General features: G+C 34.6%; 1 protein-coding gene across 4 annotated transcripts in view; it reads right to left on the minus strand.

Annotated features, from left to right (window-relative positions):
* Positions 1-9,656: 9,656 nt before the first annotated feature.
* The window catches only part of LOC111044649 (cell adhesion molecule 1), a 245,470-nt gene continuing 231,552 nt past the window's right edge, over positions 9,657-23,574 (minus strand). For all 4 annotated transcript variants that reach the window (XM_039437113.1, XM_039437115.1, XM_039437114.1 and 1 more), the window contains 3 exons: positions 21,964-22,097; positions 15,319-15,550; positions 9,657-10,331 (listed from right to left, as the gene is read on the minus strand). In XM_039437113.1, coding sequence (XP_039293047.1) covers positions 10,249-10,331; positions 15,319-15,550; positions 21,964-22,097 — 449 coding nt within the window. In that variant the 3' untranslated portion in view covers positions 9,657-10,248. The remainder of the gene's footprint in view (positions 10,332-15,318; positions 15,551-21,963; positions 22,098-23,574) is intronic.

Consider the following 23,574-nt stretch of genomic DNA (forward strand, 5'->3'; position numbering starts at 1 on the left):
GAAAGGGTTAATATTATAAGAAAGGGGAAAATAAAAGGGAAACACAAGATAAATTAATAGAATTTAATGAGCGTTAGTTTTTTATAAAACTAACTGTAAATTCCGTCGGGAAGGCAGTGAGAAGATTAGTATGAGTGTTCACCTTCCTTGTTCTCTCAATGTTACCGTTCTCTACCACTATTTCTTTCCAACCTTTTTCTTTTTGTAGCATCCATCCTTGAAATCGTTTCAAGAAAATACTAAGGAATATCTGACTCTTTCTGTTCAGATCTTATCTCAGTTTCACAGTTTCACTCCCCCTTTCACCAAACTTTCCATCTCAATCTTAATCACTTTCTCACTCTATCTCTCTCGCTCTCTCCCTATCTCTGTCTGACTGTTGCCACTCGCGTGCCACTTGATGCAAGTATTAATTGCGTTTTCGGCTTTCGAGTTTGCTCAAGGGAGACTCTGAGGCTTGGGCCACTACTGAGGTTGAGCTAGAAAGCATCACCAACCTGACCCTATTTATCACCCTCTCCATCCCCCTTGCTATCAAGTTCCACGCGGAGAGAGATTCGAATATCCAGCTGACTTGGATTGTTCCTTTCAATCGATTGTCCAATCTTTTCGAATAGTTAGATTGCTGAGGAAACTGTTTATTCCGTTATATATGAATCTGAGTGGATGTCTTCATGAGAATCAGTTTGAGATGGTTAGATTGTTGAGTATTCATATTCATCCATTGGTTCAAAATATTTCGCATGCCAATTAATTCTCATTCATAGATTATTTTCCATTCCTTAGAATTGATCATTACAGGAGACCACAGAAGAGATAATACCAGACATTTCACCCAAATAATCAAAAATATTCATGATGCTCTAGATTCACAAGAAATGGAGAAGCAACAGTTTTACATCATAACATGTATAAGATATAGTAAGTGTAAACGACGATCATACTAATACCATGGTGAAAGTTCAGCACATGAACCGGAGATTGATTCATTCTCTATTTAACTATACTTTTTTGAATCTATCCATGTATATATTGGCGCCTTGTGAGATCTAGTTATCCACCCTAGTCAGACTCACCTAGATCAGATGACAACTCGTATTTGAAGCAATGAATTTCAGTGGGGAATTGTAGGCTATAACTGGTCAAATGTCAGTAGATCATTAGTTGCAGACTAATGTAGAACAATACATTCGATAAGAACTATCAGCAAATTATTTATTGAAGGTGAACAGACCCCAAATTAAAAAGAAAAGATTGTTGCGTTAATGCCAGAAGGAAAACATCTCTCACTATCTTCAGATTTCACATAAACAATCTTAATAGTTAAGATCATTCAGACTGTTTCGAGTAAAGTATTCCACCATAAAACAGGAATTGAGAATTCTGAGAACAACAAAGAGAGAAGAGTTTAAATAAAATACAGAAAAAATCAGATTGAGGATGCTGAATATTTAAATTGTCCAGACACAAAATGTTCTTGCTCCAAGTTGAAAAAACAGAAACATGTTAAATATCTTGGCATAATTGTTGACCAACATTTACGATGGGATGTTCACATAAACACCACTTGTAATAAACTTAAACATTGGATAAGTAAATTTCGCAATATCAGCCAAGTTAGTGACAAAGAGGTTTCAAAGCTTATATATTTTGCTTAAATACAATCTTACCTGGGATATGGGATAAGAGTATGGGGTGGATCTTATTCTAATCATATAGATAAAATTTTTGTTATTCAAAAAACCCTAATCAAAGCCATACTAGGAAAACTTAGACGCTATCCAAGTGAAAATCTTTTTCTTGAATTCAAGGTTCTAACAGTAAGACAGCTTGTAAAATATCGGAATTTGGGTAGATAAAAATCCCTAACCGAAATAGTAATAGGTCTGAAATAAAGTAACTGGCTAATATCGCCAAATAGATAACAATTAAGATTAGATAGCATCAGCTTGTTCTGGCTAAACGGTACAAAAACCTAAAAAGGATTTGAAAGAATTTGTTGCTAATAAATATATTATTATATAAAATATTTTGAAGATTGAGGTTATGTATATGCATTCACGGATCGGTGACCTAGAGATCGATCAAATCGAGAAACGTAGAATCTGACCAAAACCCCTTGGCAGAGCTCTATTGCAATCAAACGGTATGCAATGTGAAAAAACACATGATCACGTGGCTAATTATTAGGTAGCATGAAACAAATATTAGTGTATAGAATATTAGCTAGCATGTAGAGAGCATAAGTAAAAAACCAAATAAAAATAATTAAGTGTATTCAGGAAATAGGAGGTACCAGGCGCATGAATACTGAATCAAATTTGCATGCACCAATAGCACAACGGCAGTTAATAGGCGGCAATTGTAGGCCAATTCAAAAATATTTCTATATATTTATATAAATGTTTGGGATTTATGTTAAATTATTGTATAGTCTATGTTATAGATATGGCCCAAAGGCAAAGAAATTATTAAACGCACAACCTAAGTAGTAATTTGATATTTTTTGTACGATCTATTTGAACCTAAATGGCGGAGGACTAAGATATTCAAATTTTATGTTAATTTGAAAGTCGGAAATAAGATTTGTAAAATTGAGAAAGGAGAACCATCACTTGCCAGCCAAATGCCACCATGAGAGGACCCTAAATATTTTAGAGCGTAATACCTTGCTAATAAATTGTAAAAGTTAAAGTTAGATCAAATTATTAAATTTCCTAAAGGACTTTGTGATGCTCTTGTAAAGCAGAAGTCATTTTCAATTTCAAATAAATTTATAACCCCTTGGAAGAGACGATTCCGGCTACCATATCCCAGGACCACCAGGAGTTGGATCGACATCGGCGGCTTATAAGAAGATTTTCGACACGTGAGTGATAAATATTGAATTAGTGATGGGCGCCCTAGTGCTTCAAATCTATCTAATGATCAAAGCTAGCTCGTCGAAAGGGTTTTTATTATAAATTAAGAATTTAATAAGAAAAATACTTGCGCAAGTAAAATTAGTATTAAAGGTATTTTATTGAAGGAAAAAATAGATCAATACATTTCAGAAAATTCCATTGAATCAAAGAAGTATAAAATCTAGGCTATTAAAGCATATTCATATGATATTTAATATTTGCGATATAATTTGCGATAGTTTGTTATAGCTCTAATTCACTAGATGAATTGCTCTACCTATTCCATCAGGTGCCGAATCTTGCACCCTGAGATAAAATATATATTCAATATAGAGAAATCTACTAAGTACTAGAGAATTTAATATATATATATATTTGGATTATTAGTTGACAATTTATCAAGTTGATCTCAAAGAACCTATTTTTTAATTGAATTGTCCAAGTCGACAAGTATTAGCAAGCCATATCGTAGCTACATGCAAAAGGATGCATATGATTTTAAGATAAAGGCACATGGTAATGATTCGTGCCATAAATCTAGAGTATAAAGTTTAGCCTGTGATATTTTACTGATTTCAATTATTGTTCTATTTTTATTTTATATTATATTTTTTATCGCTCTTTATATATTTTTTGCCTCGATCTATTTTTTGCATTATTTGTTTAATATATGTATCAAAATGTTTATGGTGTGCAATTTATTTTAATTCCTCAACACTATAGTATAAGTATCATATTTATATATATTTATTTTTTAATGAATTACAAGAGTTATAGGGGAAGCTCATACCTGGGCCTATAAAGATTTTATGAGACTGAATCCTATTAAATAACCACGACCTAAATATATAATTATATCAAATATTCATGCTCTACCGACTGATGCCAAGCAGGAGGCTAATCGTTATTTAAATATAAAGAATAACGTGACAAGCTATATATCAAAATTCTCATAACTTATATAAATAAACATAAAGATCTATTCAATTTGCGTGAATTTACTTATAATCTTCGTCCATCATCCATAACTTTTCAGGTTGCTGACACTAATTTGTCCATTTGCAGAAAACAATTTTCATACATTGCATCTAAACTCATTAATAAAATCCCTCATCATTTCATCACCAATAAATTGAGTAAAAAGCTGGTAAAAGATATAAATGAATGGTTATCTTCGAATGACATTAGTTTTTAAATATCTGCTACTAAAACTAAGCCAACTTTATCCATTTTTTTCTCTTGAGAAATAGATTAATTTAATTCTACTAGGTATCCCTCTTCTTTCTTTCCTGTCCTTTCTGTTCTCTCTTTTCCTTTTTCCTTTTCCTCTCTTTTTTCTTTTTAAGTTAAGTAACTTTTTTTCTAAGTTTAAGAAGTTTAGTATTTTCCTATCAGTTATTATTTTTCTTTCACTGTAATTAGTTTAATATTTTTTATTAATTAGTTTATCGTTTTATCGTTTAATATAAAGTAACTTTTTTTCTAAGTTTAAGAAGTTTAATATTTTTCTATCAGTTATTATTTTTCCTTTCACTGTAATTAGTTTAATATTTCTTATTAATTAGTTTATCTTTTATCCTGAAATTTAAAATATCTAGATTTTTAACACTCGGCCCCTGCGCACAGGTTCTTTAACCTTGCGGGGACCTTCCTTATATTCATTGTATAATTTAATTTTATACTGTAATACATCATTCTAATGTCATATATTTCTATGTTTCTGATTTTCTGTTGATGTGATTATTATTAAGGATAAATAAACGATTTTGATTTTTGAATGAGAGAAGGAGAAGCGAAAAAGTTAAATAAGGGGTATAGGCTAACTTGAACTGAGAATGAATGAAATCATTTACAACTTGAGAAGAATATTGTGGAAAGTTGGTGACAGAGAAAAGTGATAAGGATGAGCGTTGAGAGGAGAAACAATAACAAATGAAACAGCTCTTCTTAAATCGATGGAAAATGAGTGTGAGTGAGATGCATTGTCTGGTAGACGAAATAAGGCATACAAGGACGAGAAATTTGAATGGATTCAAAATCAAGATGGAAGTATGATACAAATAACATGAGATGAACGATAAAGAATATTTTGGGAAATACAAGAAAGTGTGAGGTGCAATAGAGGAGTACAAAAAATAGGATGAGGATAAAGGATCCCTGAGGAAGGAATAGAATGACACACATGAGCAGGCGTTTGTGAGGTGGTGAACTACCAACAAGGAGTCTAGCAACGTGTAACGGGATAATAGAGAGCCGAAACAAACGCGACCACCCCGGCCTCTCTATTCTATCCGGCGCTCTGTGCTGCACAAAATGGAATAAAGCATTGCCTTGCACGAATGCTCACACATTTGAGCAGCTCTACCTCTGGCTGCAGCCCTTTACATTTCCTCTAGGTACAGGAAGGCTAATGGAATAGTCTCCACATTATCAGTACAAAGCTTGGCCTCAGATTTCATTTTCTGACTGAATAATATATCTCGAACCGTACCAGCCTGGTCTCTCTGTGTACCTGAACTAGCTGCAAACGTCATTACGAGGCTACTAGGTCATCATTATCATCGGCATCATAGTCGCAGTAATCATTTTTACACTAATATTCAGGTGGGTGAGGTCCTCTTTGACAACAAAATTTGCTGCAGCTTGGTTCGTTGAATAGTAGGCGTGTTGTGTGTTGAAACTACCGTAACAACTATGTACCGTATACAGACTCTGTATTATGATAAGTATTGAAGTTATATTTTTATGGACTTCACATTATAATGCTAATAATATTTTCTATTTTATTGGTGGGGAGTTCCTGACGGAAGCTTCACCTCGTCTGAATATATTATAATGTCAAGCAAACTTGTTGAAATTCTTCAATGAATTGAATATGAGGAGAACAAAATAATATTTGATATCTCATGACAAGTCATCTATTAAATTTATCATTTCCAGAGAACAGTTCTATATCAAAAGAAATCACTGATTTTGTAAAATTCTTAATTTGTGGATTGTCTTACTATCGCTAGAAGCGATTGGATAAAGTGGGCTTGCACTTTATATCTGGAACCTAATTTCGATTCTAATGATAGATAATTATGGTGACCATGATAAATCCAATACAAGTTTTGTGTTATTGATAATAACCAACGTGAATGGCAACTAAATTTTTTTCTTCACTTTCTTCAAGTTATCATTGTTAATGATAAGAGATAATACAAATTTACTTCTTCTCCTCAAATTCATAGGAATTCCGAGCATTATTCTGTTAGTGAACAGCTCGAGAAATCAGTGATATGTTTCAGTATCAAGTGATATGTTTGAAAATCTATCTAAAAAAAATTTTGAATGTCTGTGGTCATATTTACCCGAAGTTCTGAAGATAAACATGTTGATGTTTATCTGTGAACCTGTGTATGTTAGTGAACCTGTGTCATGTAAGTCTTATGGGAACTGAAAATTCTGAACTGAGATAAAGATAATTGACTTTCTATGAAAAATCTTTAACCGTTTCTTAAATCACTTCCATTCTTGCACTATCCTCTATTCGAATGTCACACTAGATCCATCACAGATACACGCAATCATGAGATTTTGAGAGGTAACACTAGTCAGTGAATTAATTAATGAGTGCATCAGACACACATTTCACACGGTCGATTACAAATATATCCCTGATGCACTCATGTGAGAGGGATTATTCCCAGCGTACCTTGTATCGTGACATGACCTTGCGCTTATTCCCACACATGTCAGCAGTTCAACTGAAGCACATTCGAAAATTGCCAAGGTGTGACACACACACTCACACATGTATGTGGGGAGAGTGATACACTTTAATGCAGTATTCTGTTGCTACCTGTGGTGTGGCTCTAATTATAGTGATTGACTTCATTGACATACTAACTGGAATCATAAGTGTGAACTTCTCGTATGATGCAGGCTCACAAGTGGGTTATCAATTCAGTTCATTATACTTGAATAGTTATCGTACTCTCATAAGAAATTGAAATTGATTCAATTCGTAACAGTCAGAAATATCTACACAATCTACCGCGATAATGAGGAACTCTACAAGATCTTGAAATAAATGTAAATTTTACCCAATTCTATAACGAACTGGCTTCACTACAGTAAAGATACTGATAAGAATCTCATTCTACTAATGCGTGATATTGTTAATTCCATCACGTTTAGAGTGTATTGTATATTTTTGAATGATTGTGATCTCATAAATCAATCATAGCTGTTAAATTAAATAGTGAACATTTGATTTTGAGCTCCCACCATTCAAGAATTTCAAGGACGCAATCTGTGTAGGAGCCACCACCCTCCTGTAACCACTGTCTAGATGTATTGGATGACACTTGGAGAGAAAAAAGTGAACAATTATTACACACTACTCAAACGGAATATTTGGTTGAAAATTCCTTCCGAAAATGGTACAAACGAGGGAGGATAGAATAACTCACAAGCTTCACTCGATCACTTCTGCTCACATATACTACAAAAAAAATGCTTATCCAGAAAACTCCCAAATGAACTTAGCAAGTTAGACTACTTCAAAGAATAAGGAAAGGATATTCTTTGCTGAAAACAAGGATATTCTTTATTTCGCGATTTTCCAACAAAAAAAACGAAGAAAGTCTTCCATATTTTCCGCAGTCTGACCGTGAATATATCGCAGTTATATCTGTATGGAGTATGTATATGCATGTGAATAGTAAAGTCTGTCTGGAAACTAAGTCTACTTGAACTTGTGCAAAGTTGGTGGGCACGTATCAAGTGCGGGACGCGGGAGTCGTTTGCGTGTACTGTTCAGGTTCAGCAAATGTTAGCCGAGACCCTCAAGTAGTGGAGTTGGCCCGTATTATAACTCTCTTGTCGCACTGTTCTATGCATTCCGTTCCGTTATATACACTCAACCCATTTGTACGCAGTATGCAAAGATTTATTACACCTGTTTTGTGCGTACAGCTATGACAGTAGGTATTTCGCAAAGTTGCAGCTACTTTATGCGATGAGAGTGTATTCTCAAGTAGAAAGAAAGTATAAAGATAAAAAATGTTGAGCTGTCAGTGGAATGACTTGCCGATAAATTACCGTAGATTTGAAAAGGAATTGCAATAGAGTAAAAAATACTGCAGGTTTCTGTGTTAATGAGTTCATGAGGAAAGTTTCAGTACGATAAATATAATTTACTATAATCAACTTACGTTGGTGAAAAGCGTTGAACGTGGTAAAGGTTATGTTTTATCCGTATTGGGAAAAAAGAGTGCTTCAAGTTGAACATTCAATGTATATGCTATGTAGTTGATAACTAATAAATTCGATCTAGAATTGATTTTGTAGCTGGGATAATATTAGGCCTATATTATTGTTGGAATCAACACCCGATTGAGTGGAGATCAGCTATTTTATTATAACACAGTATAACTTTTGTAGTCTATCCGCTATCATTCATTATTCAAGATATTATGATGATAGTTGATGTAATATCATGAAGTATTGTCAGCGACGTGGGGGTGAGTGACTATAGTGAGTGACTATTCACACACTATCGAGAATGATTCTTGATTTATTTATTTCATGAGGGTTGATACTCAATATTCGAAACAGTATTGAATTACAAATAATATGAGTTCTCTAAAATAATTTTCATAAGATAAGTAAAGAATTCCGATGATCAGGAAGGGATCAACAACTTGATTCATTCGTTTCTCAATTCTCCACAACAATGAAATAAGGGTAAAATAAACTACTGGTGATAAAAAGTGACCATCAACAATCATACTATTGAATTACTTCTATTGAGAATTAGTTATAATACATACTAATTTAAAATTAGAATTAACAAGGCTACCGTACTGGGAATAGAAAAATCTAGTGTTAGAGGTATTGTTGAGTCCGGAATTCAATCTTTTCAGATAAGTGTTAGTATCAAAGGCTATTGTCAATCTATGTGGGTGAATTCCAAAGAAGGTCATCTTCGAGGAAGGATGATAATCTATGAGTAAGGTTATTATCCTACTGAAGAGAACTAGTGTTCGGTAAACTACCAAAACATACGGGTGTAAAGTGTAGAATGAAACTTACAATAATTATTATGAAAAACAGTGTCGAAAATTCTAATGGAATGGAGCTTGGTCTTCGTGGGTCTCAATGTGTCGTTGGAGCAGCGGAATTTCAGTCAAGTACATGCAATCTTCATTATTTTGAATTTCACGCACTGCAAGAATACTCTTATAAGACTTTATGACTTCTCCTGTTTGAAAAAAGATTAAACATGACATGATTATTCAAAATTTTGATAACTTTATTATTCCAATAAAAGGATAAAGTCATCGTACCTTTTATTGTTATCATAGAACTATTAATTGATTCAAATAAGAAACTCATTGGAAATGAGAAGTTAATACAACTTCAAACTACATATATTTTATAGTCTTAAGCTGCGTTGCAATATGATATACTATACATATTTACATGAAACACATTCATGTATTTTACATTTTTTTGAATTCATCAAGGAAAAAAACTAATTATTATCACATTCAATGCTAATTTCAATTGAATTCGCAGCTAATGTTGAATTTATTTCAATGTAATTCTATTTCAAATTTGAATCTATAATACGAAATACTTCTTCTTCTACATTATCTGTAACTATTCTACTTGTTTTTAACACTATGATGTCATTTTGACCTGTATGTAGTTCCCTATTGGTATTCGAAAACACATCAAACAACAGGAAAATGAAATTATATATTCTCGATAAAAATAACAATTTAATCTGCTTTAAAATATGAATATCATCAACAAACATAAAGCGATACTGTTTATACAACGATAAATTGAACATCAATGTTATATACAAAGCGGAAACCAAATACAGCTTAGTATTATACCGATAAGATTCAAATTATGCTGAATTTTTCACAATAATTCTTTCCAAAAATTACTCAACAATATTAAGTTACAAACTGCCTATTGAAATGCACTGTTTTATGATAAACATACTATCCACAGCATAATGTCTTTCATTCAAAGTCCTCAGAATCTGAGCATTATGATAAGAAAAACACTGAATACGACAATATTGAAATTAAAAGCCACATTTAATAGGGACAAGGGATATTCACTTTAAAATAGATCACTTTGGAATCTTGGAGATTGTAACGTTTTTAATGGTAGAAGCATTAAAAAAAGAGTAATCAGCCTTTTACCTGCACGTTCAAATGTTTTTTCCTGGGAAACACTACTTCTGGGAAAATAGCTTCTTTGTCTTTGAGTTTCACTATATTTTCACTCTCAGCAACACTCTTTTCACACTCACACCACCTTAAAAAAGTGATAACAGTCATGTTCTTAGTAGAAGCAAAGATGTCATCAGTGGCCATATGAAGTTTGCTGATGGCACGAAGGAGCTCCCTGAGGCTCGAACTGAAACAAGAATAGAAAAGAAAAATATATTATCAACCACCAACTTCGACTATTCTGCTCCAACATTAAGGAGTACATCATTATAGAACTACAGTTGAGATCATGATCACACAAAGTAATTAAGATTCAATAACAAGAAATAGATTATAAATTCATTCGCAAAATGAAGGAATAGAACAACTGTTCAGTAGTAAGTTGTTCAACTGCACCAAGTCAGTATTCAAGTATTCAAATACTGCAGCATTCGAGTGCGAGTGTTACTGTAATGGCGTTGAAATAATATTTAGTTATCAGCAGAGAGCCTCCATATATCACCAATTGGACTCCTAACCCTTGCAAAAGTCGTATTACATAAACAATATAATATTATTATCTTTGTATGGAAATCACTATACATGATCTTTTTATTCGATTTCCATTATTTTTTATTTGATTTTGAACATGCTTATGGTTTCGCTACTATGAAGAGTGCGGCTCTACCACCCAATTCTTTATCATTATCAATGTGCTCTCTACATCATCTACCCATCATACTCGTATTCGCAAATAAAATAGGCCTACCCATACTACTTCCTCTCCTCATTTTCTCTAGTATCTCCATTTTCCATTAATCTCTGATGTGTAAGACATAGCTGGATCAGGGAATTCCTGTGTTCCTATGTCCAACAGGGATTACTACAAGTCTCACAGGAACGCGACGCGCATTCCTTTGCAACGTAGCGCACTTGATACCCTCAATACGATACGGGAGGAAGGGGGATTGATACGCAAGGGGGTGGGAAGGGGTGCACAAAGCAAGTCGGGGAATTTGGACGACAACAGATCACGTGACTTGTGCGTGCGAGAGTCATCATCGGCTTGTCAGCGAAAAACTCCCCGGTGGAGTTCTGATTCCGACACTGCCAAAGATGACAGTTGACAATGATCAGAAAGGAATCGGTCAGATGGAAATGATTCAGAAATCGTGTTTGTTATTCCAGGCGATTGCGTCTCACTTCTCACTGTCTATATCTCACTTTTTCATTCAATGAACGCATATTGTAGATAATCAATTCTCGTATATTCATTTTTTCACTAGAACTTTCAATGTTTACTGATGTATGATAGGTCAAAAAATGATGAATGAATGCAGTACCTAGATACGTGTATCACACATACAAGTCAAACTCAAATTCACAATCCAATCCTACGAATCCAGGCAGTTCAATATACTATACTCCCTCTGGACCAGTCACTGATCCCATCGATATCAATGCATAATAAGCCACAAAATCCATTCGAATAGGCTTTGCGACCATTATGTAAAATAATTAATAAACAGTCCCGGGCTGTTATTGTCGGGTTCAGGAATAGGAGTCTATCAAATAGTGTGGGGTTCATGAAGAGGGCTACATATAACCCCCCCCACCGCATGTAGTCCCAACGCCATGTACACCACCAGATTATTAACGCGACGTTTTTGGTGTACCACCAAATTATTAACAGGTCGTTTTTGGTGCACAAGTCCACATCTAGGCCCTCAGCATGAACGTAAGCTTGATAATTTTGGATGTAGGCTGTATGCTGTTCAGTCGCCCTAACAATGAATTATGTAACTGTTTATACTGTAAATTTTCAATTGCGTTTACAAATACAGCACAATGTTCTTTTCCTCTCCAGTCACCACACAGCCAACACACGTTTTCTGTTGTTTAGGTTTTTGTTTGGCTTATTTGAAGTCTGATCCCATAGTCATAGGATCCATAAATACAAGAAGAAGGCCTTTTAACATTTATATGAGTTACTCAGATTGAAAGCTATGCTTTAAGAACATAAATCTATATTTTAACTTAATAATGTACAATTATTCTAAGTAGTGGATCGGCGGATTATGTGTAATGTGTGCCGTTCTTTTCTTATGTGCTTCTACTTAACCACTCTCCTAGTGGATTGTCTTCAGTAGTTGAGTCAGTCGAGTGTTATACTACATTTTTACCCTACTAACATGATCAAGATTACTACTGCTTAGCATAAAAGAGGGCAGAAATACTAATCTTATTCTATGCACCTGTAAACATCTTGTTTATTCATTTAAAAACTGAACAACTTATCAAATAAATCACTCTCTATTTCTCCGTCTCTCTCTCTTCTTCATGCTGTATCAGCTAATTACACATCTCTTCTATGGAGTTCCTGATTTTCCTCAGTAAGTTATCTTAATGATTGATGTAAATGATATTTTACGAAAGTGGCAGTAAAATGAAAGGAACTGCTCTTCAAAACTGGAAATTCCACTGGAATCCAGAACTCACTTCTACATAGTAAGGTCCACGTTATAATGGCAGTATTGAATTGAGATTAGTGTTGCTATCCTTGTCTATCATTCGACGAAGCAAATAGCGCTATCTATTTCATCCCTGCAACGTTACCAGATCGTCTTTAAATAACATAGAAATAGAATTACTAAAGATATTCAATCTCAATTAGGAGAATTTATTTCTTAATCATTAAGAAATATAATATTCAATATTTTCTTGACGAATAAAATATAATTAATTATTTTCCGCAAGAGTAAACATTTTATATCACATCAGGTGAACCGGTATCAGCTATCCTCTATAGAAGGCAGTGACAAGGCATAATATCGGCAATGCTGTTCTCCTATCTTTCTCCACTGCCATTATCAAGTGGACATCACTATTGCAAACTAAATCACGGCCAATTTGATTTTATGGTGAGAAGATAACGAGTGCAAAAGAGGATTTTAAATACATGATTTGACGAGAAAATTAAATAAAAAAATAAATGAGTTGTACGAGGATGATATTTCCATATCCCTTGACTCTCACTTACCTCATCCTCATTCAATGTCACGTGATCACACATGGAAACACTCATGTGACATCATATGCATTATATAATCGTACATCGTGTTCCGTATTTCTCTAATAAAGCCAGTAAAAACCAACTAGCCAGTAAAGCAAATTCGAGTTCACTGCCCAATCTAATGGACAACAGTTGGGTTCACTCCTAACTGTCAGCATTCCTTATCAATAACATGAAGGCTCTCCATTCAAACAGTGCTGGAAGTGGATATGCCCATCCCATACCTCTCAGGTCACAGGTGTTTTTCGTCTCGAATTATCAGCCGCCAAAATGTAAAACCAACGCTTTGTTCTGGACACACGTATTTGTTGTATTTTATTCAGTTGGTATCATCTACAAAGTATTGCAGTACAGTATAATAATATTGTTGAGCTTCCTTCTATTCACGCTCTGGAAAAATTGGAACTAGATTCGGATTCTGTGAATTCAGCTTGATTGGTTTTTTGTGATTCGATGAAGATTCGGGTTTTGTGATTTTATCAAAATTGGATTGAGCTTAAGACGAATAGATATATGATATATCTGAAGATATTGAGAGTATAATCTGGGCATGGGAGAGGAAATCAAAGAAATTAATGATAGAGATATAATATAGATGAATAATTCATCACCATTATCTCTTCATCAATAATTTCTTATCAATAATTATTATCTCTTTAGACAATTATCTATTGACTTCTATCAAATAGGAGATAAATCACCAGGCAATTTATTAGCCTAATACTCCAAAGTTCTGCTTGATTGTACTTGTTTATAATTTAAACTTGAAGAAAAAAATGGTTTGACTTTAGACACATCACAGGCACTCATTCTCACTCAAGGTGCCTCAACAAAGTGATTAAATCAAGAATACATACATGTAGACCTGTGATGTAGAGTGCCACATATTCAGTGTTCTAGACAAGTAGCTGGAATTAGTTTATATTATAGAGAAAATATAACATGAGAAGATCCTATGGTATAGGGCGTTTAAGATCCAAATTTACATTTACATCTACATTCCTTAATCACAACATCAAATTAATGTTTGGGAGAGAATCAACAGGATAAAACTGTTCCTCTCCCTAATTTTGATAAAAGTAGTCCAAATGAGGTTATGAAAACACTTTTATAAAGATCACAAAAATTTACAGTCCAAATATACATTATACTAAAAATTTTGAATCTCGAATATTTAATGGATAACTCAAACTGATACTCCAAGTAGTTATTCTTCGTGAAGCTATGTGACGTACTCTCATACTGTGCCGTTCTAAAGGTACGTCCAAACTATGCCAAATGAGGTCAACACTGTTGAACAAGTGTGGACATGTCGAATCATGCCGGCCCGAACCAAATTCAACCCGAGTCAAGTCGCTACGGATCAAGGAAGTCAAATCGACATCAGCAGTGTGGACGTGTTGAACCGTGTTGCTCAATATTTCACACTGTTGATTCAATAGTAATTGTTTTATTCAAAATTATTTTAAGTTTATATTATTTTACTAATAGACCCATCATATTATATTAATATTAATTTGATGAATTGGTGTGATGACCAAAAATTTCGTTTATTGAAATGTGTATCGAGAAGGAGTTTCTTGTGGGACCCTCCTGATTCACAATAAAAAAATAGGAACAAAAGGCACGATGGACCAACGGAAATCGGTGTATCTTTTGTCATTGAGAAATGTGATGAGTAGAAAAAGATGAAAAATTTGTAAAGCCAGTTTTCCAGTGAACGTAATAAGGAGAGAAAAAACTGCAATGATTGCAGCAGCCGCCACTGCAGCGTCTTCCGAGTCACTCATTTATTGTTAACTTTAATTTAAATTTACTCTACACCGTCATGTGTCGCCCGACTAGTCCACATTTACGGAGGTATGTGGACAAGTCAAATATCGAACGTGTCGATCGGCATAGTCTGAACGCGGCTCTAAACTCTAACCCGGCCATAACAGTAATAATAGACAGTATTCGACAGTAATCGGTTTGATTTGAAAAGAAACAATCGGCTTGAAATTTGGAAAGTGGACGACCTAAACCATGAGATATTTTCTTAAGCTATCTTTTCTCTATGATTATGAAAATTCATCATAATTATATATTTATATCATAGCCAAAGAAAATGATTGATGCTTACCAAGCAGCAACGCTTCGCGATTCTCGTAGACAGGCAGCGGCGATCGCTGGACGACACTCTCCTTGTCGCCCTGCCAGAGCACCGGCGACAGACTCGCTACACAGCGCACGCGCATTGAGCCATTCCGGAAGTGGTCGGTGGTGACCGGAAGTCGCAGGCCCAGCGATGACGTCACCAGGCCGTGCTGATGCACCAGCTCCTTGTGGTGGATCAGGTTGCGAGAGTTGCTCACCTAAAAAACATAAAAATAAATCCACATTGTAAATTGGGAATTTTATTCATTTTTAATTCTATAGATTGAAGCTTTCTCATATTAATATTGTAAAATGCATATTCAAAATGTCTTGGCTAATGAATGTTATGAGGTTATTCACACCATAGCGGGTACACCCAGACAAACCAAAAATCCTGTCCGGCAGTAAGTCACCCGGATCCCGGATGTGCCAAAACTTTCAATGCGGGCCCGTATCGGATGGCTATTGTTTTGTACATTGGCTTTAGGATATTGTACTTGTTCAGAACTGTGCAATCCGGACTCGTTTCATCCGGATGTGAATCGCATACTTTGTTGTTTTATCAAAAATGACTCACCTCGTCAGTTTGTACTTGAATGTACTTGTCAGCTTGTCAGTCTGTGTCAATCAGTGCTTGCAAGGTATCTAGAATACATGTATTCTTGGGTGCTTGAGTCTAGTTATTTTGTTGTTTATCTTGTTGACGATATGAAGGAAAATTACATCTGATAAGTTTGGTTAGCCAGAGGCCTCAGTTGTGGGACAAAGCAATGAGAGTATATCATAACCGTGTTGTGATGTTTCTGTCGCTAGAGTACTTTCATCCAGGTACAACATTTATTATAATGAATAGCCACTTTTCATTTATTCATTTTACATGCAGCCACACACTTTACATGCACACACTGTGACTTCTGAACACTGACTGAAAATTGGTAAATTAAATTTTTATTTTGGTTTGGAAACACCCGGATCTGTGCTTCTGGTGTGAAAGCGCCTTCTGGGGCCTTCCGGGTCGATTTTTCGGTCCGGGCTCGGACCATTCAGATGTGAAAGAAGCATCATTCCTGGGGATTGATGCTTCAATCTCCAGGAATGGAGAATTGAAATTGAGAAATAGATTGGAGAAATAAAAAAATGTTCAAATTCAGTACAGTGTAAATATCATCTCCATTGGCTCCAGTAGGACAATTACAATTAATAGTAATTATAATATTATAGTATTGATAATATTATTATGTCCACTGGACGGACTGAGTAGAAATGTAGTCTCATTGGATGTAGTCTCATGAGAATAATATTTTCACTTTTCTGGAGACATATTGATATAATATGAGGGGTGTCGCGGCAAAGTCAGCAATTTCCACTGAAGTATTTTGCTGGAAAATCACAAAAAATTGTACCTGGCATATATACCATTACTTTCATGAAATTTTTATGGGATAATTAGATGATATCATAAGATCATTAAATATACATGCTCAAGGTCCTAGATTGATCACAAAATCTGTAATAAGCAAAAATATGTAGGAGATTGCTGAGTTTGACATGTATGTATGGAGTTTGCTGTCTTTGAAACAAATATGTTAGTTTCACATAAATAATGAAATGACAGAAAAGCCTTTCTGAGTCTATAATTAATACAATATAATGAATTATTATTCATGCATGATTTATAATAGATTATACAAAATGCAGAGACTACGTTCTAGTTAAATATATATTCATTTTTCATTCAAATATGTACATTTCAAGTTGAAAATTAGCTGCATCATGATAATTGATAGAGATTAAACTAAAAATTCTGGAATTCCTACAGTTCCTTCGCACTCAACATCAGAGTCTTGTTCTTCGCTAACAATATTATTATTAAGACCAAAGAAATTTGAAAAATAATCTAGTTCTCTCACTTCTTCCCAATTTTCACCAAAATGTTCTATCAACAAGTTCTTTACATCGCTACATTTTTCTTCTTTCACAGTATTGAAATATTCATTTATAATAATTATTGAGTTGAAATTTTCCAACCTATGTTGACGATCCATAATTAATTGAAAACAATATTCACCCAAAATCGTTTAACTTTCTCTTTGAATAGTGTTTTTACGACGTTTACGTTACAACTGCAACTACTTGGAGTCTTTGGAGATCACAGTAGAGTAACATAACCTACAAAAATGGTCATGTGACTGAATACTCAACTGCCATTGGTTGCTGTGGAGATTGCTGTTTCTGAAGCAAACGGTACAGTGGATATTGCTGACTTTGTAATGAATAAGAGTTTTTCAACTCGGTTTTCTACAGGAAATTGCTGTCTTTGACAAGAACTGATTTTATCATTGAAAAGAGCGCCATTAATAGTACAATATAGAATCAAAAAATCATAAAGTGAAAACATTGGAGATTGCTGACTTTGCCGCGGCGCCCCTCATATGGGAATCTTTTATCAGCGGTTATTCAAGGCTACTTTAAATGAAATTTTTCGTGTAATCGAACCTAAAAATTGAAATTTCACAATATTGTCATCGTTCATATTTCATGTCTTGTTGGTTCTCGGTTGTAAATTAGGAGTGAATATGACTTTTTACTTAATGATAACAATATAAAAACTTGTAGTACCCTCTATTAAATACTTAAAAAAAGGGTACTACAAGCTTTTATATTGTTTATATCAATTTGAAGAAGAGTAGCCCATATAAGTAAAGTGATTTCATGGCTTTTTACTTCCATATTATTGATGTTGATAGCAGTAAAATTTTCCTTGAAAAGATAAAGCAGCATTCACATCCAAAAAGAGGTTGTGGCTTTATACTAAGTCAGTATACTTTCTCATAGTTTGTAGTCCATTTCATTAAAAATAAAATTGATTTGAGAAGAGATTATAGTTTTCCTATGAGAACTGGATTGAAAGAAATCTGCAAGATTGCACTTTTTCCTTCAAGGAGAGATATTATTCATGAAATGAAAACTCTTTGTAAATGCAAAAGACTATAAATTATATTATCAAGTGGACATAATTTTTCCCTGGAAGAATCAAACAAAAACCTATTGCTGCTGCATGAGTATTGGATAAATGTTATCGTGACTATTTGCGCGGAAACAAAAACTATTATTACTCATCATTGTTGTTTTCACAGCTCGATTTTCGCTCGTGGATGAAAAGTTGCGGAAAGTTGAAAGCTTCCGGCGGAAAACTTGGGAAAGTTGGAGAGGTACTCAGGGAAAATGATTTCTAAACAAAGTGCATTCATGAAACATTACATAAATACAACACTCGTTGCTCCGCTGAGATTGGAAATATTTTGACTTGTTCGAAAAACAATACTGCTCCATCAATAATGATGCTCTTACAGGAAAAGTTCTGCTTTTATCTCGACGAAGATTTATCAAAATCCAACTTGCTCTGTTCACTTCTATCAAGGTAAACACAACACTTCTTCCATGAAAAAATTCTCTATTTCATGAACTGTATCATTTTTATTGAAATTTTATTTACTACAGTAACTCAAATTCCTGGGTAATCAAATTCCTAAATATTGGGTTATGTAATATTGTTTGGAGAGAAATAAAATGAAATCAGAGATACGTATCCCTGGCATAATGTTCATCATAAACCCTAGCACAGACTACACTCAATATTGGATAATCATAAGTCATTGGCTATTAAAGTTTGGGTATGTGGGTTCTTTTATTATTCAAGTTCTTCACTCATACAAAGGAGAAAATACATGGATGAATATTTTTAATTTTCAGCATTCTGAGTTCAAAAGGCTCTTCATCAGGATATTTATCCACAGATCGGATCCATCTCTTAATCTATTGTATAGAAATGTACTATTTGAAACCAGAATGAGTGACGGGAGGGTACCATCAAGACTCCTGGAAGAAAGAATGCTTGGGACGAGAAAGAGAGGTCGACCACGGACAATATGGCTGAACGACGTGATTGGAAACCTCCGTGTGCTGTACTTGGCAAACTGGCGACGGAGTGCACAGGATAGAGACGAATGGAGGCGCTATGTTGAGGAGGCCAAAGTCCAATCAGGTCTGTGGAGCCGGATAAAGTAAAGTAAAGTTTGAAACCAACCTACGAAGAATATGTTCACATTTTTAACTAAGTTGAAAGCTGCTACCTCGCTAGTGCTTGAGAAATTTATAGAAATCTATATTGAACATTCTGATCTGCAATGAATCTATACCGTATGGTTTATCAACAACTCAAACACATCTCTCAACGTTTGGCTGAGAAAATAGCGTCCGTATAACAGTAGTTGCATATTGAGAGTGAGAGCAATAGGAAGGAGAGGGATCGGCAGAAGAAGAATACATTTCAAGGCTGAAAAATTTGAGATCCTTGTTCACCACGAACACCGCAGAGTTGTTCAGTACAGCTATACATAGGTTGAAACTAGCCACAACGGTAGCAAACGTCTGGGAGTGGACAGGACAGGAAAGAAGAAGATAACAGTAGTTTGGAAAGTAACATCGTTTGCATTATCAACTTGCTATTCCATTTTATTGAGAGTTCAAAAGTTGCTCCTGAGTGAAAATAGGAGAATCAGCCCATAGGCTGTTGCAGTTTGAAAATATAAGAATCAACCCTTATGTTGTTTCAGTGTGAAAGTACGTGAATCACATTATTTTATTTTATTTCATCAGCGTCACAAACCTATGCACCTAAATTCATGTAGCCTTCACGACATATAAATTGTAGCTTGTAGATGATGTAGAATATTTATCACTTGTTTTGATTCGTGCGAAGAGGACAGGGCTACAGAGAGACAGGGTCAACCATTAACCAGTCCTTTCACGAGCGGCCAGCTTTTGAGATTGGGTACGAAATTCCTGGCTACAGGTTGAGGTTGGTGAGTAGTTAGAATGTATTATGGCCGCTCTGGTTGTTAAGGCGTTTATGAGGAGCGGGTCTAATTTGTGTTGCAGGCTAATAATTTGGTTGTAACTTTTGGGGCTGCAGGAGCGCATTGAAATGATGCATACATGGGTTATGGCCACAGCTGCCCCGTGCACTGAATATCTAAGAGATGTTTCAAGTGTTTATGAATTGAGCGGGGGTTGATGGTGAGGAACCACTTGAATGCCGAATGATGGTTTGTGGTTGCTGTTGTTGTTGAGTTCCATATTCTATGTTGTCGACTAGTCTCAGTGTTGTCGCCATTGGTTTCTATCCTGATGTTATGTTCCAATATTGTCGAGTTGAGTTCCAATAGTGTCATTTGCTGATGTTATCCATCCATTTCAGCTTAGGAAAGCACACAAATTCATTCCTTTATGATATGATTGATTTCTACTATCGAGAGAATATGATTGAAAAAGGTTTTCGTACCTGATATCAAATAGATTTACAAATTAGTGTCTAACTGTATTTATGATTGTAAGTTTTAGCCAAACCTCAAAAATTTGTGAGGACACAACACAACACAATTGTATATGCTACATTGGAGAAGAATGAGGAGTGGGAGGAGGGGTCGATTGCAAATTTCAGGTTTGCAATTGGTTTTCAGAAATGTTTGGAGAACGATGTATCCAAAGTTGATTTTGAAAATTCAATCAGCACAGAAAAATTGTTGTATGTGATAAATTTAATCTACTCGCTTTCAATTCCGAATAACAATAATATTCATCATATAATATAAGTATTGTCAAATGATGTACAGTACTAACAATACAAGCTGAGAAAACGAACAGTTAAACTCATCGTTGCATCAGATTAAATCTACTGACTGCATACTCGATTCAACTTATAAATGAAAAACTTCGAGAGGATGACTTTTCCAGGTAACGCAGGAGTTTTCAACAGTTTCTGAAAACAACAGTTACGCTTGAGAGCAGTTCTTTTAACTACTAGACACTCTCATTCGCCGATTCTCAATTACACAGGACTAGAAAACGAGTATGAAAACTGCAGTGAAATTTCGAAAAACTTCAATTCTCTGGGTTCTAACATTAGAGGTAAACTTCCTGACAGTGCTTTTTTACATTTCAAATGTTCAAAGTTGAATAGGAATCGTACTCTTTCAGTTACGAAGTATTGTTTTTTGAAGAGAATTCATTGAATTCGTAGATTGAATCTGGAATTGCAGAGATTTGATTTAAAACAGTGATATAAATGTTAGATGATTCAAGAGAAATGATATTGCTATTTGATGATTCTCCGTGAGTTTTTACAAGTGGAGAGAAAGTGATGGAATAATAAAATTATTCCTGGAAGTGACACTAAATTCCTTATTCCTGAATCTACTATCCCTATGCTGAGAGTTGAAAAAAGTAAGCACAATATTGCGAGCGTAATACCAACTCAAACTCCTAATTTATTAACAGGTTTCACAAAGGTCAATTCCAAGGGTTCATGATTGAAGATGTTCAATTCTCGTTGAATCACAATTTACTCAATTAAACGTGTTGTTCTTGTATTGTAATCTCAATATGACAAGAGTATTGTATATACATGTTTAATTACATGGCTAGTTTCAATTGAAGCCATATCAGTACGACTAACATCATGTTAGTATGACTAACTTTCTATATTAATTCCTCACACTATTTATTGAAGTAGCTGGAAAACTTCGATGATTATGCAAAAATATCATAAGTATTGGAATCGATGACTCACCTTCTGATCATTGATGAACCAGTGCAGTACGGAGGCTGGGAAAGACTTCCCAGACGTGCAGTTTAAGTTGATCTCATCGCCTATCTGGTACTGCTTTTCTTCCCCGGTTATCAGGGGTCCACTTGTTGGGAGAACTGCAAAATAAAGAGAACATTAAATCAACTACAATTTTATCCAATTTATTAATACAATCATCAAGAGCAAGTGCAAAAAATGCTCTCATTCAATTTTCCTGTTTCCAGTACCTGAGTATTATTCAAAAATGAATTGAACTTCTGTATCACGAAAATTAAATCAAAATCAATTCAAATGGTGGAAAGCTCAAGAATCGAATCATTTCTTGGAATCTTCATACGAAGCTGGAAATTGAAATCATTTCATAGTTTATAGTTTATTCGACTATTATGAAAATAGCTACTTAATATTTAAATACGGATATAAAAAAAAATTCTAGAACAAAATAATATAGCACGTAAACAATATCTTCATCGAACAAGTGGTATTGGAATACAGAATAAGAGTGGATATAACGATCATAGAAATTGATGAAAAAGTTCAGGCTACATAATTATATAAATTTGTATGAGTCACTTCAATGACGTTTTACAGCAAGATAGTTCACACTTTTACCGCTTCATACTATCCTTTTGGTTTCATCGCGCTTTCTCTAAACATTTTCGTAGTTTGTTTTCTAAATTGAATGAGTGGAAAACTCATTATTAGTTCAGAATATAGTTTACCTCTATCATCCTATTATGCTCAAATTATCAATTATTTTGAAAATGACCTTCCAGTGAACTTTACAATCAAAATAGCTCCAGCCCACCCGCTTGTCAGATCCAGCCATCTGCTGACCCATTCGCTCACGATATGCGCCATGATTTATCAAATTTTTCCAGTTTAAATCAAAATCGTGTCATACATGTCACACGAGGCCGGACGAATAATTATGCCGTGAGCACGACATGTCACTTGAGCGACCAATTTGCGACCTCACCAATTTCAAAATGTAAACCGTGACAATGTTCTTTCCATGGAAACGGGAACCGTGGTTCACATAAAACCATAGTTCTCCACTGCTGTTCTCTCGATACCGACGTATAACGATCTCAGTGAAACAAACACACTAAACTTGCGCGTTTTATGCCCATCATAAACGTGTCGGCTTAGTCTATCAATTCTAACACAACACTAGATAATTGGACAAACCCGCTACTAAAATAGCACTAATCTCGCATTATTATGTAGCCGTGCGAAAATGTAATTGATCGATACAAATTTTGATAATAATCATCATCAGCGACATCAGAGTTTGAATACTTTTCCTCCATTTATCAACTTTCAATCATTATCATCTAATAGTTCATTACTCGTCGTTTATCACTTTTTTCAACATGAACAGCTTTTGATCGAATGAATTTGGAGTTGATTCATATTGATTCATAGAAGATTCTCAATTTCAATACGACTTTTCCTGGTAGCTGAAGTTAACGTACATTATTTATCGTGATGTATTTAATTTAATTGAAACAACATTCTCTCAACGGTATTGACTTGAACCAGGGATGACAGAAATAATTTTCATAGTTTTCTATCTTTATAACTTTATAG

This window comes from Nilaparvata lugens, chromosome 10 (assembly GCF_014356525.2).
Source record: "Nilaparvata lugens isolate BPH chromosome 10, ASM1435652v1, whole genome shotgun sequence".
Classification (NCBI taxonomy): Eukaryota; Metazoa; Arthropoda; class Insecta; order Hemiptera; family Delphacidae; genus Nilaparvata; species Nilaparvata lugens.